This window comes from Sphaeramia orbicularis, chromosome 22 (genome assembly GCF_902148855.1).
Source record: "Sphaeramia orbicularis chromosome 22, fSphaOr1.1, whole genome shotgun sequence".
NCBI lineage: Eukaryota > Metazoa > Chordata > Actinopteri > Kurtiformes > Apogonidae > Sphaeramia > Sphaeramia orbicularis.
In genome coordinates this window covers 36262202-36276793 of record NC_043978.1, presented here as the reverse complement: position 1 = coordinate 36276793, position 14592 = coordinate 36262202, and the positions used below count along the sequence as shown (strand labels likewise).

General features: G+C 37.9%; 1 protein-coding gene across 1 annotated transcript in view; it reads left to right on the top strand.

Moving 5' to 3' along the window:
• The window catches only part of dlgap2a (discs, large (Drosophila) homolog-associated protein 2a), a 226565-nt gene that overhangs the window by 190481 nt on the left and 21492 nt on the right, over positions 1 to 14592 (top strand). The window contains exon 10 of the mRNA XM_030127700.1: positions 3774 to 4159. Coding sequence (XP_029983560.1) covers positions 3774 to 4159 — 386 coding nt within the window. The remainder of the gene's footprint in view (positions 1 to 3773; positions 4160 to 14592) is intronic.

The window sequence follows — 14592 nt, the reverse complement described above, 5'->3', positions numbered from 1 at the left end:
AAAAAAATAAAATTACATTAATAGAAATCTTTATATCTACAAAGTTTCCTTAAAATTCTAAACATGAACCTGAAATTTCTTTGAAAAAACAATAAGTGCAGTTTTAACAGTATTCTGCCTCAGTTTATCATTTACACATGTGCATTACAATTTACATTACAATTACAAATACACAAAACATTCACTAACAGGCAGAATATCCTACTATAATGGACGTTCTGTGTCCGGCGTGTCTTTGTCGGATGCGTTTCCCGATGTTACAGCACAGGAGGGCATACGGGTGCAATGCCGCTGTTGCACCACGGGAGGGTACTATCATACACTGGCACCACAGGTACAATGCCGCTAGTTGATAAAATTGCCCTTATTTTTCTTAAGAAATTTCAAGTTGTTTATATTTATTCAGATTATTTATAGGTTATTATGATAGTATTTTACTGGTTTGACCTGCTTGAGATCAAATTGGTCTATATGTGGAACCTGAACTAAAATTATTTTAACATCCTCGACTGTAAATATCTTCAGTGTAATTTTTGCATTTCACATATTCATCCCACAAACTGGATTGGACCCTTTGGCGGACCAGTTTTGGGCACATGGGTCGCATGTTTGACACCTGTGATCTATACTTATACTATGATTAGTAAAGGACTTTTACTTTTCCTGTTTTTCATACACTCCTATCCTTGATGACCACCTGATTCTTTTATACACATTTCCATTTTCCACTTTTGCTCCACTCCTTACTAATGTTTGCCTCCCTATCTTTCCATCTTCATTAATAAAGAATATGTGCGCGTTTGCCACCTCTAGTGATAACCTCGTTAGTATCAGAGCACTCTTGTTAATATTATGTCATAAATCTGACGCATCTAACTGAGGATGCACACCACGTCTTTAACCCGAGTCATGAGAGTGAAATCTAAATGCTGAGTAATACTGTTGCTGCCAAGATGGGACCAAGAGTTATGACTCCCCTTTGCACGACTGGCTGGCTAATAATGGCTCTATTTTGGTCCTCCTGCTGAATCATGCCCCCTGAATGGGTCATCTCTTCCCTCCCTTGATCTGTCCTCGCTTCCTGATTTATCCATGCTTTCTATCACACACAAAGCCTTCCCTCTCCCCCACCTGCACATACTCATCCTCCTTCCTGCTTCTTCTCTTGCTGGTACACCTCTATTCAACTTCTTTGCCTATTTCCCCCTTTTTCTAATGCATCTCTCCATCTGAGTTAATTTTGTGAATGGACAGCCGGATGAGTCATTAAGCTCCTGGAGCAGAACGCTCCTCATAGGCCAGACATCTCTGGTTATTTATAAACACAGCCAAAATATGGGTGAGAAAGACGCCAAAAGGTATTTTAGGAGTGGGGTGAATGTATGTTTTTTTGTTGCTTTTATAAGTGATGACAGCTGCTGGTTGTAAATAAACAAAAATAAAAGAATATATAGCATATATCAAACAACTTTTGTATGGTTTTGTAGTTCTGTTGTTCATGTAATTGGGCTAAAATACTATGAACTCCTTTGCAGAACTTAACAGGAGCAGCTCATCAGAACTGAAAATAGATCAGATTTTGCACTTTTAAGGATGTCGGTAATTGCTTTGTGTGATGTAAGCACTTGTAAGCCAGAAGAGAAAAACAAATAACCCATAACCCGTAACTTAACCTGCAGCGTGACTCACTGTTCTTCATCTGTGCATTTTTTCCTTGTTGGCTCCAAGGTACCTGGCACACTCTCAGCTTTGATCAGAGCACACTAAACCCATCTTAGGCTTCAGATGTTTCAGCTTGTAACTACACTGACTGAGGGTTTCTCTCAAATCCTTCAACATAAAGGCACGTCAGAGCCTAGAAGGCATTTGTGACCCATTCCTCAGTCCATCTCTTGGTGGATTAAGTCCATATTCTCATCTGCACTTGAAAGAAAGTAATCCCCATCTTTCTACCATGAAATGGACAAAATAAGAAGATGAGCGTTGTCAGCCTTGCCTTAGCAATGCCTCTTCACCAGGATCCTCCACACATAAGTACTGCTGATTGCTTCACAGGTTTTTATCCATGTTAGATTGGTATTTCATGTCTTAGGGGCTTTGATGTTACTCTACAAACCTGCTCATTATACTTTCTAAAAACACCTTTACTTCCTACTATGCTTAAAAGAGCTGATGAGGTGAAACAGAGGCAAATAAACCTCTTGAACCGAAAGCCAATCAGTCTGGAGATCAAGGAGTTCAACTGCAAGATCAACAGTATTAAGTGAACATAACACCAACAAGTGGTGTCAGGCACAACAAACCCCGTCCCTCTCACGTATTGTAGCTTATTTTGGCATCGATCCAGCTGATGTCATTATGTATATGCATGTGCTGATGTCAGCATATCAATTGCCTCTATATATGTGCCAAGTTTGAAGTAAATTGAAGCAAAATGTATGTTTTTATAGATGTGTTAAATTTTGCCCATTGTAAGTAAATGGGAGAAAAAAAAGATTTAAAAAATCCAGAAAAAATTTGAACTTTGACCTACTTTTACCAAAATGTAACCACATATATTCTGGGTCACTGGCAATCTATATACCCAATTTGGTATGAATTCAACCAATAGTTTTGCTGCTAGAGTGTTAAGAAACAAAGAAACAAACAAAGTGAACCAAAAACAATAGCTCTTCCCTCCTCTTTGGGGGGTGGGGTAAAAGTCACAGCCAGATCTGCACTCCCTGCCCTGTCTTTTGCTTTTCCTAACACATACATACCACTAATATAATGGTGCAGGTCTTAGCTCAGCTTCAATTCTTAACACAACATTAGCCCAGACTGGCAAAATGCAGATATTGTTTAATTCTTGTATGTTGACTTAATTCTAACTATTATTCAGTATGTGTTTTTGTAGAGTCTACACACAGTCCATCTGCTGTCTTAACCATGGTTTGTTATAATCACAGTGTTCCTGTCCTTTAGTAATGATCAAGTAGAAGAACCATGGATGCTAATATGCTCTAACGATAATGATAGAGGTGGGATCATGTCCATATCATCACCCAAAAAATCCTGAAAAGGACAAAGTTTCACATATAAAATGTGTTTGGAAACTAAAGATTCATTTTCCTTTATAAGGGTTGCAGTTGAGAACTTCAAAACTGAGATCAAATTATGTCCAAGACCAGAGTGTACCAAGACTGAGACAAGACTTTATGATTAAATACACAGCAACAACCTTTTTATTTTCAAATATTATATGACATGATATTATATGTGATGAATTTATTCCCTTTTGCAGAATGAGGCAGTCCGTAGAAATAAATAAAGAATTAGCAGAAAGATTTACACATAAAATAAATATTATTTTATTCTGTAGAAAATACACCAGGAGTTTAGTGATATTCCAACAGCTTCAGTTTTTCCTCTTTTTCTGAGATTGAGACGGGACTGAGCAAAAGTCACTCAAGACCGAGATAAAACCAAGACCAAAAAATCGTTTTGAGGCCTCTCAAGAGTACAATGAATCTCAAATGCTACAACACCATCTTTTACACAGTCTTTAAACTTTGTGAAGTGTTCATCTGGGTGCAGTGGTCTTTGCTGAGGTTCTGTTTCTCAGTATTTTTCAGATCTGTTCAGTGGATGAGAAGAAGTCCACCAAAACTAACTTACATTTAATCATTTGTGTTTCTGATTGAATATGTTTCGTAATGTCATTAACACATAATAATCGAGACTCAGGATGTAAATACTTTTCTTGAGTAATTATGTCTTACCACCTTTTCCAGCCATCACCTACACACCCAGCTACAAGAAGACCCCTCCTCCAGTCCCGCCACGCACCACCTCCAAACCCCTCATCTCCATCACAGCCCAGAGCAGCACAGAGTCCACCCAGGACGCCTACCACGAAGGGCGGCACCCTCATGGCGGTATGTGGACTTCTGATGGTCTCAGCCTAGGGTTGAGCCCGGGCAGGGGTCTCTACAACTCCACCGACAGCCTGGACAGCACCAAAGCCGTAACTATAGCCATGGAGGCAGCCGGGGTCATGGCCGGAAAAAGACACCCGTCCACCGACAGCCACAGCTCGGTGCTCACGTGCGACAAGGCCATCCTGGTGTCCAAGGCCGAGGAGTACTTAAAGACCCCGCGATCCTCTATAGGGATACAGGTTAGTGTGTGGAGAAAAGTACGGTTGCATAACACTCACACACAAGTCCAGTTCAGAATCAGTATTTTTCTTTTCAGCAGCTAAAAATAGCCAGTGTGAGTCATCTTACCGCAATCCGTCAATTAAGATTCAACTCATGCTGGAGCAAGTTTTAGTGAATGGTTCACTCCATGGTTCATTCATTTCTCCTCCGCTCACTGTACCGTTCTCACTCTCTATGTAATTTCATCCATACTCCCTCCTCCTTTCCCTCCAGTTTTCTTACCTTGGATTTATTTTACACACTCTCATACGCTAGGCCATGCTCAGTCTGTGAGATTCAACAAAAAGTGCAGATATATTTGCAGACAAATATAATTATATGTCATATACTGTACATTTACTAAAATTTTACCTCGCTACCTCTTAAAGGTAGGGTAGGAAATGTTTTCCTGACACATTTTTTTCGCAATATTGCTTAAAATCGCCTTCACACCCCGATTGCAACCAATTAATTAAATGCTCTAACACAAAAACAACAAATTTTAGTCACCTGTGGAACAGACAGGACTGAAAAAACACCATCCAATACTTTTTGCTCCATCAAAATGACTGAATGGTGATATGTCTATCAACTCCCAATTGTCCTCCCCCTCCCCTCCCCCCTCTGTGCATACCCCTTTTCGTGCACAAATCGCACATTCTCAGAGGCTTGGAGCACTTGTACAGGAAACAAAGCAAGAGCCAGAGCTTGGCTAGCTATATTAGCTATATTAGGATGTAACAAACTGTTTTGTCACTAACATAAATCACTAGGGAATGTAACGTTAGCCAGCTAGGTATGAATTGGGGCTGTTCTGCTGACAAACATAATAGTGAAATGCATAGATTACAGCGTTCAAAGCAAAATTTAGTGGGCTGCTAGCCTGATATCAGTCTTACCGCAATCAGCTGTTCTCACTAGCCGGAGATTACTTAGAACACGTATCAAAATAACAAGTGAAAAGTCCAAATTGTAATCTAATATACTGATATACAGACCTGAATTCAGGGGTATGCACGGATCTGTGGAGGGGGGAGTTAATTGTGTGTGTGTGTGGGGGGGGTTAATGGGGTACGCATGGATCCACAGCAGAGGGGATGGGGGTTGATGTTGTGCAGCGCTTGGGAACCCTCAGGAACAAGCATTGCACATTGAAGTACTCTGGAGGCGTGGCTTTGTGGAGAAGTCTGAAGAAAGGGATTTGGACTTCTGAATTGTATATTTTCAAAACGTAGCTTACTCGACCCAGTTTTCCAAGATCTCTTACCCCTTTTTTAATTCACTCACTTGCTCCTTCCCTTCTGAACCAATTGTCCATTTTCCGTGGATCAGGGCAGAGTTGAAATAAAAAAAAAACTAGAGGTAAAACACCAGACCTCATTAATCACATTCTGGGGGTGTCTGAATGTCACTGGGTGTTTTTCTGATTTTTGCAAAATAAATCAAGCACACCTTAGAGGGTAATTTTTTCTGATGATAGTAAGAGAGTCCTTCGGCTGAAGATGGTTCTAAATTACGCAGAAGCCATTCACTGTCAGATGTTGCCATTGGGGAGTCAGCCAATGAATAAATGATCCCTTCAAAGTCAATTGATCCCACTACACTTTCTGCGTTGCAACACATCCAAGCGTATAGACATCCAACGGCAGGTTTTACCCAGACCTTACATTTCACTTATATTCATAAATAGGAGTGATTATATTTAAAACACCTTCCAGAGCACAGGAAATCTGGCAGCCTATTAAAATGTTTTGGAGTGGTGAAATAACCTGGATGCTATAATTTCCTCAAACATATGATTCCCCAGGCTTCATATTAACCGTGAAACGAATGCTTTAATAAGCTACATAATTAACCAAAATTTCTGCCAAGAAACTTCCAACCTGTGGTCTAGTTTAGTCCAAGAAATGAAATAATATGAAACTATGAAATGGAACCTCTGGAAAAATAGCTTGTGGTAAACATCGCATTTTTCTTTTTGCCAAAACTAAATTTTGTACATTTAACATTTAGTACAGGATTCTGACACTTCACCTACTAACAGAAAAACTTGCAATAAGTCAAGAACTCCAGCAGTACTTAACAACTTCATTTCACTCTAAATTTACTCTAAATTCACAAAAATTTTTCACTCCAAAACACGTTGGTCTACCAGCTATATTTTGATGGTCAAAGATTACAAAGATACCATAGGCCACGACTAAATTCACATGTACAATAAATCCATCCATAGTCCTCATGAGGGGCATTGGGGTCCCAGATCCTGTCCTTGCTTCACAGTAAATATTCAGTTTGGACCTTAACCTTTAAAGACCCAAACATCCACCGTCGACCATAAGCATCTACTGATCTAAACTGTTTAAAACCTGTTGATCCACTAATCCTATCAATACATGTACATAATTGGTGTAAAATACAGTTTGTCATCTTTTCATGGTCATCAGATATGATCCATTTGGACGTTCAGAGGCTCCGTAGTGGATATGGAATAGCAAGAATCATCTTCTACAACACTGATTCACCAGTAAAACCTATGGAGTTTGATAAATGACAGAAGATGGAGACACTTGGTTCATGTTCAGTTAATGATAGATTTTGCTGAAAAAGTCAGCTTTTCTTCAGTTTCCTCTGTTTCTTATATAATAACCGTTGAATTTACTCTGAGCTTTTTTGGAACATCTACATGATCGGTAAATTAAATATAAGAAAATACATGATCTTCACTGAAAAAACACAAAATACAGATGATAATATCACAATAAATGGCGATAAATCACTTAAGAAAGCTTAAAAATAGATGAAAAATTCTCTTGGGAACTGCCACAAAAGTCACACTGGGTCTTTATGGGTTAATTAAAAAAAATTCTGAATATTCTGAATGACTTATTTACATAGCGAATCAAATGAATATTCCTCTAATATTCCTATTTACATACATAATGTTTTTCAGAGTTTTCCACCAGTGGCAGATGGTCCTCTGTGTGACCTCAGCCTCTTTGTTTTGTTCCTTCAAACACCCTCTGGAAAAAGGCCATGTGCTCATATCCATAAACCTGTATATTCTCTATTATCATGTTCAATAGTTAGGAGCGTTTTTCCTTCTGACCAGAAATTTGGAGTTTTCTTAAGTGCATCCTTCTCTTCCAAAAAGGATCTTTTATATTCTTTATTATCATGTTTAATAGTTAGGAGCGTTCCTCCTTCTGACCAAAAATTTGGAGTTTTCTTCAGTGCATCCTTGTCTTCCATAAAGGATCTTTGTCTTTTCTCCAGTGTAAACAGAGACAGTGAATGTCAACCTACAGTAAAACACTGTCTTCATTACCTGAAAGCACAGTATACATGTCCAGGTCATCCTAATAATGTCACATATGTCTGAAATTGAAAATGTTTCATTCAGACAAAGGTTTAATTCACCATATCCAAGCTGAATATGCTGTAAAAATAGTGAAGTATTAGAATGATAGTGGAATATCATTGTCTATGTAAATGTGCTCATTATAAACTCTTAAGGGGAATAATTACTGATACATTCTTTACTGATTAAAACCTGAAGTTATGCATAATTTTTACAGCGCTAAAGATATATTTCTTAATTTAACATCCACACATTCATATCCGAGATTATTACTTTTTGTATTGCATAGGCTGTACTCATTTATTTGCAAATGGTCTTCTATACATGTTCCCTGATGATTTTTTCAGTCTCATCCTCAGTGACTGATTTTCCTCTTTTGCACAGTTACTTCACCTCGCCTCCTATTTAAGAAGCAGAACATGCTATTCCCATACAGCATTTAGTGTTTCCTACAGTCAAGTTTAATTTGTAGTGAATCAACCACTCACCCAGGAATGATCAGGCCACGTGTCTACACTGGCGAGTGCTAATTTTAAATAGTGGAACTACAACATCAGAAGCTCCTTGTCATGCCTCACCAAACTTCAGGTAGGGTGACATCCAATCGGGGCACTAGCATTCCAAATCAGTGCACATGCCGCTGTGATTTAGCTCATTCATTCCCAACAGAAGGGCTTCTAGGTCACAGAAAGTATGAAATAGTTACAGAGAAAAAAAGAGAATGACTTCACTGTTTGGAGAAAATGAAGGAAGAATAGAAAGGAATGCATGTGTATTTGCTGTAAGTGAGTCATAGAATTGGATTTGAGTTAGCTCCAGTGATGTACATAAAGTCCCTAAATACTTTTGTTTATCATTATAAATGTTCCAAAGGTAGAGAATTTGCAGAAACATCCAAGATTCACAACAGTGCTGTTTCACCCAGGAGCAATGTTGCCTAAACCCATAAAGACCCAAACAGCCACCAGCAACCAAAAGCATCTACTGATCTAAACTGTTTAATAACTGTTGATCCACTAATCCAATTAAAACATGTAAATAACTGGTATAAAATGTAGTTTGTCATCTTTTCATGGTCATCAGATATGACCCATTTGGACATTCAGAGGCTCCAGAGTGAACGTGGAAACGCTGTTGTCCTCTGCCACATTGATTCATCAGTAAAACCCATGGAGAGACACTTGTTTTATGCTCAGTTATTGATATCTTTGTTGAAAAAATAACTTTTTCTTCACTTTTCTCTTTTTCTGATATAATAAGCCTCAACTCTAATCTGAAGTTTTATGAACATCTACATGATCAGTGAATTAAATATAGGAAAATACCTACTTTTCACTGAAAAATGCAAAATACAGATGATAATATTATAATAAATGGTGATAAATCACTTAGGAAAGGTTGAATAAAAAAAAAAATTAATGTGAGACCTGACACCAAAGTAGCACTTGGTCTTTATGGGTTAAAGGAGTGATATTTTGCTTTTTTTAAAAGAGAATTATACATTTTAAGACATTTCCCTGTGGTCTACATAAACTGTAAATGCTGTACTTGGGTCTGAATTCTTCATTAATTCAACTCCACAGGTCCATTTTCAACCCTATTTCTGAGTAATGACACCAGAAAGGTTGTTTAGAGCGCTGGCCCTTTAAATGCACATGACCCCACCCCCTCCAGGTTGTTGGCTGCGCTCCTATTTCCCGTTCAAACAGCAACTGAACATTTTAGGTAATCAGTTCAACATATTTTCAGTTTTTACTACAACTGCTGCTGCTGATAAACAGTTATGTTATATTTGGAGAAATGTTCTTTACAAGTCTTGACCTTATATGTGCAAATGTCGTGACATAACAAGTTATAAAATGTAATAAATTAAGAAGAAATTGAAACGGGTTGTAGAAATCCACTTGATTTTGCCAGAATTAATATAAAGATAGCTTTGCAGCACCTGGAGGGTTCAAATTCAAACTTTTGGAACTATTAGGGTCCAAATACACAAATAAATGAACCAAAGACGAATAAAAGTAGGTTTAGCTAAATATGAGCCCTTTAAAGAGCATTCCAGAAGCTCCTTTTATATGCATGTGCAGTGGTTAGATGACAACAATATTGTTGTGCAGCAGGAGGCAAATATTGATTTATCTATACCGCTGAAAGCTTCAGTTGACCTTGAGTCAGCATCGTATCATATAGCCAATCAGTGTGATTCATCTAGTACTGAGCGTATAATTAACCTGAATTAGCCTTCATCTGTATTGATTTGCTGTTCGCTTCATGACACCTACTGTTTCTGAAAAGGTCCACAAATTTGATCTTTGACCTCATCGGTGTGATCCCATTTCGACTTCCTCCTCCTAGGTTTTCTTTTTGCCTTAACACTTAGACATGTTTGTCTCTTAAAATAGTAGTTGATTTTTTTCCTTTTCCAAAAATAATTTTAATTGGCTCTATCATTACACTGAATGAAGCAAAAGTCAAAGCTTTTAACCTCAGATACAGTCATCGGCTGGAAAAGTGACCGGCTTGTGTTTGGAGGTTGTGGATGAAAGGCATAGAGGCTGTGTTCAACTTTTTGCTGATGCTCAGTTTCCACACCTGTGCTGACGTTGTGACTGTGATTACTGAAGCAGCTTGTTTTTGTGTGTGTGTGTGTAGGTGTGTGTGTATAAATGTGTGTGTGATATCTCTATATACCAAAACATCTTCAGGGTAGGTTGCCTTCACAGACTCCTATCTGTTTTGTCTTCCTCCTGTTCTCATCCATCACATGCTTGAAACTCATTCTCCTTTCATGAGGTGGACTTTGCTCTGCTTGGAAGACAAAGTAATGGAGGTCACCTCAGCAATCTGCGCCGCGTTCATTTCCTGCGCACTAACAGCTTCTCCCAAACAGCCTGACAGAATACAAAATGGCTCTCCAAAAATGTCACTCCCTAGCTTTAATACTGGCCACTCCACACCAAAGGTAGGGTTGACATTTCCTCACAACAGAGGCACATCCCATTCTGAACCAGTGGATTTGACACACTCGCAAAACACTGCACGGAGCCGACGGTTTATGAATGTCAGGTGATCCAAAGGTGTCATATGGACTTCTGGATGGTTCTACAGGACAAGACAAGGACAATTAAATTTGACTACACTGTATAATTAAACAAAACAGGAGCCAACAATCACATGTCACACATATAGACAGAGCTTTCATTCTTATAATGACAATTTTACAATGCTGAAGATAATTAAATGTAATTACAAGTGGTCAGTTTAGCCCAGGGGTGTCCAAACTTTTTTTAAAGAGGGCCAGATCTGATAATGTGGAGATTGACAGGGGCCAGTTATCCCTTCGGACGTTTTTTAAACAGTAAAAATTACATATAAAAGCGATAATTTTAAAAACAACTTTATTTTCATTGTCAAAATATAATTTTTTTTAAATGGCAATGTAACCAAATCTAAGCCACTCAGGTGTGAACAAATTAAAAAAAAAAAAAAAAAACATTTCTGCCTTCCTTTCACATCTGGAGTCAGATAACATAGAACAAACTGTATAGAGTATCTTAAACTTCCAAAAAGTTGATAAAAATCTTAACCCCACATTCATTTTAAACATGACTTATATGAGTAATCATTACTCATATATTACTCAGTAATGTAAAGTCTGTTAACGTTTAAGATGAAAACATATAACTCTTACTCTTGTCTTTCACAAAATCATTCAGAAAGTAATATTTGTGTCACATCTACAAGTACATAACACCAGCAATTATAGGCAACTAACCTGGCAACTTGGTAGCCTGCTTTGGTGGTGAATTCATTGAACTCACAGGTTCACATGAAGAGTCACTGTTGTGAGTTTAAAGCAGCTTGAATCTGCTTCACTTTTTCAGAACGCTCACTCCCTGCTAGCTTGTCATATGCGTTAGCATGTTTTGTCTGCTAGTGTGTCTTTACATTGAATTCCTTAAACAAGACAACAGTCTCTTGACAAATTAGGCAAACACAATCACCTCGATTTTCAGTGAAAAAAATTTGTAATTCCCATCTCTCCTGGAAGCGGCGGCCCTCACTGTCAACTTCCGTTTTTTTTATTTACAGGCGCCATGGTTAGAAATTAGCGAAAATGGTTCATGGCAAAGTCACAGAGCCAGATAGAGTTAGAGTGGTGCTGCCACCATGAGGTGACAGGAGAAACTGCATTTTGAACCTTTTATGATTCATGTACTCGGATCAACAGTCCAAGCGGGCCATAAATAATACAGTATAAAACCGAAGCTGGGGGCCGTATAAAATCTGACCGCGGGCCGTGATTGGCCCCCGGGCCGGACTTTGGACATGCCTGGTTTAGCCCATAAACATCTACAGCTATTTTTGTGGTGACTTCCAATTTAATTTCTCTTTGTATTTAACCATTCCTAAGTGACTTATCATTATTAACCCTTAAAGATCCAATGCTAATTTTGTGGCAGTTCCCAAATTAATTTTTCTCTCTATTTAACCCTTCATAAGTGATTTATTATAATATTATTCTCTGTATTTTACATTTTTCACTGTAAATCTTGTATTTTCCTATATTTAATTTCCTATACTTAATTTAGATGTTTATGAAAACTCAGTAAATTCAAAATTCATATTAAAACAGAGGAAACTGTAGAAAAAGTGACATTTTCAGCAAAGATTTTAACAACTGAATGTAAAAACAAGTGTCTCCATCCACTGTCACTGATCCAATGTCGTGGGTTTTACTGGTGAATCAATGTTGTAGAAGATGACAGTGTTTCCACGTTCACTACGGAGCCTCTGAACATCCAAATGGGTCATATCTGATGACCATGAAAAGATGACAAACTGTATTTTACACCAATTATTTACATGTATTGATCAGATTGGTGGATCAACAGGTATTTTTAGTGAAATTCAGGTATTTTCCTATTTTTTAAATTTACTGATCATATAGGTGTTTGGAAAAGCTCAGAATATGTTCAAAGGTTATTATATCAAAACTGAGAAAGAGCTCAAGAAAAAGAGGCATTTTCAGCAAAATATATAATAAACTGAACATAAGAAGAAGCGTCTACAACCAGTGTCACGATTACTTATATGACCATAAAAATCAGATGACTGTGAGTAAACAGATAATTGTAATTATCGGCCCTGATATGTTTACATGCATGTCAGAAATGTGATAATCGAAAAACCCTGGTTTATATGTTTCACCTCATTATCATATTTCTTATCAGATTAGATATTCTTCCGTTCACGTTTTAACTACACCACCTGAATTTTGTGCTATTTTTTTTTTTTGCACACTCAGATGTACAACAAAATAAAACAGATTAACTAGTATACTTGCATGAAGACATCAGAGTACTTGGGGAGAAATCCACGTGTGTTAATGCGATTTCTCATAATCAGGTAACTGCCATTATCTGATAAAGCATATCTGATTATGTCGTTTACATGATCACTTGAATAATCTGATAACACCAGAAATTAGATAATGATCAGAGTTTTAGAGTGCGTGTAAAAGGGCTCACTGTTGCATGAAATGACGTTCACTATGAAGCCTCTGAACATCCAAGTTGGTCACATCTGATGATGCTGAAAAGCTGAGAAACTACTTTTTACCTGATTTATTTCAAAGTATTTGTTACAGTCCGTCTAGGGGCTAATGAGACCAAAACATAAAAAGGCAACTGACTGATACAGTGCTCACAAATTATAATTTAATGTACAAATAAAGAACTCACAAAAATAACGCCAACAGAGCAGACAAACGTAACAGTATTAATAGGATTAGTGGTTCAGAAGTTAATGAACATTTCAGATCAGTAGATGTTTTTAGTCACTGGTGGCTGTTTAGGTGTTTGAGGGTTAATGTGTTAGCATGTTAGCACTCGTCAACTAGTATCAGACACAGAGTGAATCACACAGATGGACAAATTGACCCAATAATAAGAAATTGTCCTTTATTTACAGTCTTTTAAACAAAGGACTGTAAATAGGAGATATGCAGTTACCTCTGGAAAACTGTGCAATAACTTTTTACTTATTTGTGCAATAACTACCTATTTATTCTCTCGTTTTATATTTATTTATTCACTCACTGCACTACCTCACCAAGTATTTTATAACTTATTTTACCTCAGGTGTTTTTTTGTTTTTTTTTTACCTCAGGAGGTTTTTTTTTTACCGTCAGGAGGTATTGTGATCGCTTTGCTTTGTGTGTTTGCGTGCATGTGTGTGTGTTTGTTTGCTTGTTAGCAGGATAACTCAAAAAGTTATGGACGAATTTTCGTGAAATTTTCAGGAAATGTTGATACTGGCACAAGGATGAAATAACGGGGATGGGGGGGTGGGGTGGGGGCACAGGGGCCCACTGATCTGCCTTGTCGGAGGTCTGCGCTCTCCGAGTGATTTTCTTGTTTACTATATGTGTTTTTATAGTTGACCCTGCATCGTCATTTCATTCTGCAGTGTATCTGCAATGACAATACAGTGATAATATTAATTATAATTAGGAATGGGAATTGTTAAAAATTTAATGATTTCGTTTCCATTATTGATTTTGCTTATCGAACCGATTCCTTATCGATTCTCACTGGGTGAGGGAATAAGGGAGTACAAATGGGTGTGTTTGCATTAACTGTCTTTTATATTTCCATCTGCACAGAAAATACAACACATACAGAATGTACAAATAATAATAACAACAGATGAAGCCGGGCCCGGTTCGTGTGTGTGTGTGTGTGTGTGTGTGTGTGGGGGGGGGGGGGGCAGTTAAAGTGAAACTTAAGACGCTATACTAATTCCTCTATTGCCGCATGTCCACTACGTCGAACCAGTTTGACTCGACTTGGCCCGTCTCCCGTTGTTGTGCACCTCATTTCCTTTTCCCCTACCTTCCGAAACTTGTATTTGGGTGCCACACCGGAACTGGAATTGGGCCCGGTGTTCACTCTGCCGCTACATTCACAAGCATTGCTAAGTAGTGTATCAAATACGTGACATTCCTGTAGATTAATCACATGCTGTGTGGACAAATGTTTGAACATACTA